This window comes from Lytechinus pictus, unplaced genomic scaffold, assembly GCF_037042905.1.
Source record: "Lytechinus pictus isolate F3 Inbred unplaced genomic scaffold, Lp3.0 scaffold_112, whole genome shotgun sequence".
NCBI lineage: Eukaryota > Metazoa > Echinodermata > Echinoidea > Temnopleuroida > Toxopneustidae > Lytechinus > Lytechinus pictus.
In genome coordinates, this window is record NW_026974232.1 from 61,037 (window position 1) to 65,000 (window position 3,964).

The 3,964-nt window shown below is 62.3% G+C and overlaps 1 protein-coding gene across 1 annotated transcript; it reads right to left on the reverse strand.

Annotated features, from left to right (window-relative positions):
- Positions 1-1,934: 1,934 nt before the first annotated feature.
- Positions 1,935-2,882, reverse strand: LOC135158739 (uncharacterized). Its single transcript, XM_064115473.1, has one exon. The coding sequence runs from the start codon at positions 2,880-2,882 to the stop codon at positions 1,935-1,937; it is 948 nt and encodes a 315-aa protein (XP_063971543.1).
- Positions 2,883-3,964: the final 1,082 nt, after the last annotated feature.

Below are 3,964 nucleotides of genomic sequence, written 5' to 3' on the forward strand. Positions count from 1 at the left end.
GGGCGACAGCCAGCCCACCTCCAGTCCGCTAGCCCCCCGTACGTCGAAGCCAGTCACTCGCACTACTTCTCCGACGTCGGCAGGGGCTGTTGAGCGACGGCCAGGCCCCAGTAGGTCGAGGCCAGGCACTCGCTCTACCTCTCCGACTCGGCATCGACACCCTGGCCAACTCCAGACGGCCAGGGCCCCGTACGTCGAGGCCAGGCACTCGCTCTTCCACTCCGAGTTCGGCAGCGGCTCCTGAGCGACAGCCAGGCCAACAGCAGTCCGGCAGCCCCCCCGTACTTGGAGGTTAGGCACCCGCTCTTCCTCTCCGAGGTGGGCAGGGGCTCCTGGGCGAAGGCCAGCCCACCTCCAGTCCGGCAGGGCCCCGTACTTCGAGGTTAGGCACCCGCTCTTCAACTCCGAGGTGGTCAGGGTCTCTTGAGCGACAGCCAGCCCACCTCCAGTCGGCCAGCCCCCCGTACGTCGAGGCCAGGCACTCGCCCTTCCACTCCGACGTTTTCAGGGGCTCCTGAGCGACAGCCAGCCCACCTCCAGTCCGACAGGGCCCCGTACTTCGAGGTTAGGCACCCGCTCTTCAACTCCGAGGTGGGCAGCGGCTCTTGAGCCGGACACAGCTCACCTCCAGTCCACTAGCCCCCCGTACGTCGAGGTTAGGCACCCGCTCTTCCTCTCCGAGGTGGGCAGGGGCTCCTGAGCGACAGCCAGCCCACCTCCAGTCCGACAGGGCCCCGTACTTCGAGGTTAGGCACCCGCTCTTCAACTCCGAGGTGGGCAGCGGCTCTTGAGCCGGACACAGCTCACCTCCAGTCCACTAGCCCCCCGTACGTCGAGGTTAGGCACCTGCTCTTCCTCTCCGAGGTGGGCAGGGGCTCCTGAGCGACAGCCAGCCCAACACCAGTCCAACAGGGCCCCGTAGGTCGAGGCCAGGCACCCGCTCTTGATCTCCGAGGTTCGGCAGGGGCTCGTGAGCGGGACACAGCCCAACACCAGTCGGCCAGGGCCCCGGAGGCAGGTCCATGGAATTGGGCTGTGTCTGCCGGGGGCTTTTCTTTTTTTCTGAAATAAAAACTTTATCTTTATTCTTATTTCGACAGGATGTCCAGGCCGCCAGTCCTCCGTGCGTCGAGGCCAGGGCGTCGCTCTTGCAATCAAGAGTTGTCCGAGGCCTGAGAGCGGGAGACATCCGAACAGCATGCCGACAGGCCCCCGGAGGCAGATCCATGGAATTGGACTCTGTCTGCCGGGGGCTTTTTTTTGTTAAATTTATAATTTCATTTTTATTTCGACAGGATGGCCAGGCCAGCCAGGATTTTATGTGGTAATACGTCATGCCCTTCCTGTTCGAATGAAATTGTTACACTATACTGAAATGCTGATAAGACAATACAGGGGGAATGCAGTGATTTTTGGAGCTGATATGTGAATTATACTACATGCAGATTATTTGAATGAAATTTGTAATTGTACGCGATGGGTGGACACATCTTAGAACATTTTTCTTTGGTGGTAATACAGTAACTATTTTTTTTTTTTGTTAAAAAAGGTACCATTGATTGCAACGTGTGATTAAAATCTTTTTGGACACAATACAGTAGTTTTTCGGAAAGTGTGTCATTACTTCATGCTTGATTCTGAAATGATTTTTTTTGAAATACTGAACTGCCTTCAATGAAACTTTGATTACACACCTCTAATTCAATTCTTTTGGGATTCAACATGCTAATACTTCATGCTATTATCATGGGAAGGAAATTTTCAAACTGCGATGAAATGCAAACAACACACATGCATTTTAAACCTCTTTGGAGGCAGCACAGTACCTTTTTGTAATGTATGTGAACACTTCTGGCTGCTCACCGGAGATTCCGACCGGCAGAACTCGACGCAGCGGGCCGAGAGCGCCCCGCATGCCGGGCCGACCCTCCCGCTCACCCACGCAGGAGATGGCGGGAGATTGTGACGGGCAGATCTCGACGCAGCGGGCCGACAGCGCCCCGCATGCCGAGCCGACCCTCCCGCTCACCCACCCGGGCGTCGGCAGACGATTCCGACCGGCAGATCTCGACGCAGCGGGCCGACAGCGCCCCGCATGCCGAGCCGACACCCCCGCTCACCCAGCCAGGAGTCGGCAGGAGATTCTGACCGTCGGATCGGCCGACAGCGGGGGAAGGGGCCGGGGGTCCGCTCGCCGGACTGTTTCCCGCGAGAACGGGGTCGTCCGAGGGCGCAGGCTCCCCGCGGTGGGCACCATCGGATTCGCCGTCCTCGGTTTGCCCAGGGCGGCCCGAGCCCTCCGCCGCTGCGCCGTCGGGTCGTCCGGTGTCGCCCTCGGTGTGAATTTCGCATTGACTTGCGTGTTGTAAGCGGTGTTTATCGGGAGGGGTCTTTCGTCCTGCTGCCAGGGGGTCAAGCGGGGACGCAGGGTCCCCGGGGTGGGTACCATCGGACGCGGCGTCCGGGGTTTGCCCGGGGTGGGCCGGGTGCCGGGGCGGCCAGGGCCCGGCCTTCGATTTTCCACGGGCGGGTCGGGCCGGCAGCGGCACCCACCTCGACCGGGCGGCTGGGCTCGGCGGGGAAGGAGCAGGGGGCCCGCTGGGCGGATTTTTTCCAGCGGAGACGGGGTCACCCGGGGATGCAGCGTCCCCGGGATGGGCACCATCGGACGCGGCGTCCGGGGTTTGCCCGGGGTGGGCCGGGTGCCGGGGCGGCCAGGGCCCGTGCTTCGATTTTCCACGGGCGGGTCGGGCCGGCAGCGGCACCCTCCTCGACCGGGCGGCTGGACACGGCGGGGAAGGAGCCGGGGGGCCCGCTGACCGGATTTTTTCCAGCGGAGACGGGGTCTTCGAGGGAAGCAGGGTCCCCGGGGTGGGCACCATCGGACGCGGCGTCCGGGGTTCGCCCACGGCCGGCCGGGCCACCCGCCGCCGGGCCGGGCTTCCGCTGCTGCGACGCCTTCTCGTCCGGTGTCAGCCTGGATTCGGGGTAAAATTCGTATTGACTCGCGTGTTATAAGGGGTGTTTTGGGGGAGGGGTGTTTGGTCTCCGGAGACATATATAGGGAAGGGGTGTTTCTTGGAAATTCGGCTGCTTTTCGCCCTTCAGCGGGATTCGGACGCCCTCCGCCGGAGACGGGCGATGGGAAGGTCCCTCCGGCCGCTGAAAACACCCTCGTCGGGAGAAAAAACGGATTTTTGGGCCAACTTCCGGTTTAGGATTTTGTACAGCGCCGTGAATGGAAAAAGGAACTGGCGCACGATCTGGAGGGTCGAAAATCCCTATTGAAACGCGTGTTGTAGCGTCGTTTTAGGGGGAGGGGTGTCAGACCACCCGCAGGATATATGAGGGAGTGGTCTCGAGCGATCGAGCACTCTCGTGAAAAACACACGTAGTACTACGTTATAGGCATGAGGCCCTCGCACCGGCCCGCAAGAAGAACCCCGGTCGTCCACGGAACCCCGGGAGGTCCTTGCGGCCAGGCGAGGCAAGGTTGGCATGGATGGAGAGAGGTGGCTGGGGAAGAGGGCTGCGCCCCATAGCCGCAACGTACGCCCCCCGCGCCCGCCGGCCGGGGGTAGTCGGTTGGTAGAGAACGCCGGAGAGACCGACGGCCCACGCGGTCCGGCCAGGAAGCACGGGATCGCAACGCACGAGAGGGAAACAGAAGGGAGCCCGATCGCCCGCGCCTCGCGGACACGTCCTTCTCTGCCGTGGACTGGAGCTTGGTGTCCCGTGGGGTTGTAGCTTGCCTCGATCTTCGGACCGGCCAAGCCCCCTGTGAGCCCATGATTCTGGCGAAACGGGTGAAGGCACCGTCCCGACGCCCGCCGGGCGAGCACTACCGGAGCGTCCCCCTGCCCCGCTCCCCTGCACGCACCCCCGTCGCCCACCCGGCCGGGCCCTTGGCCGCCGTCGAGAGGGAGAGAAATGGAAGGTTACGAATTCGGGCGGCTCGCGCGAG

Excerpts from the sequence above, each read along its gene's own strand:
- LOC135158739 (XM_064115473.1), bottom strand. The coding sequence starts at position 2,882 with ATGGTGCCCACCCCGGGGACCCTGCTTCCCTCGAAGACCCCGTCTCCG.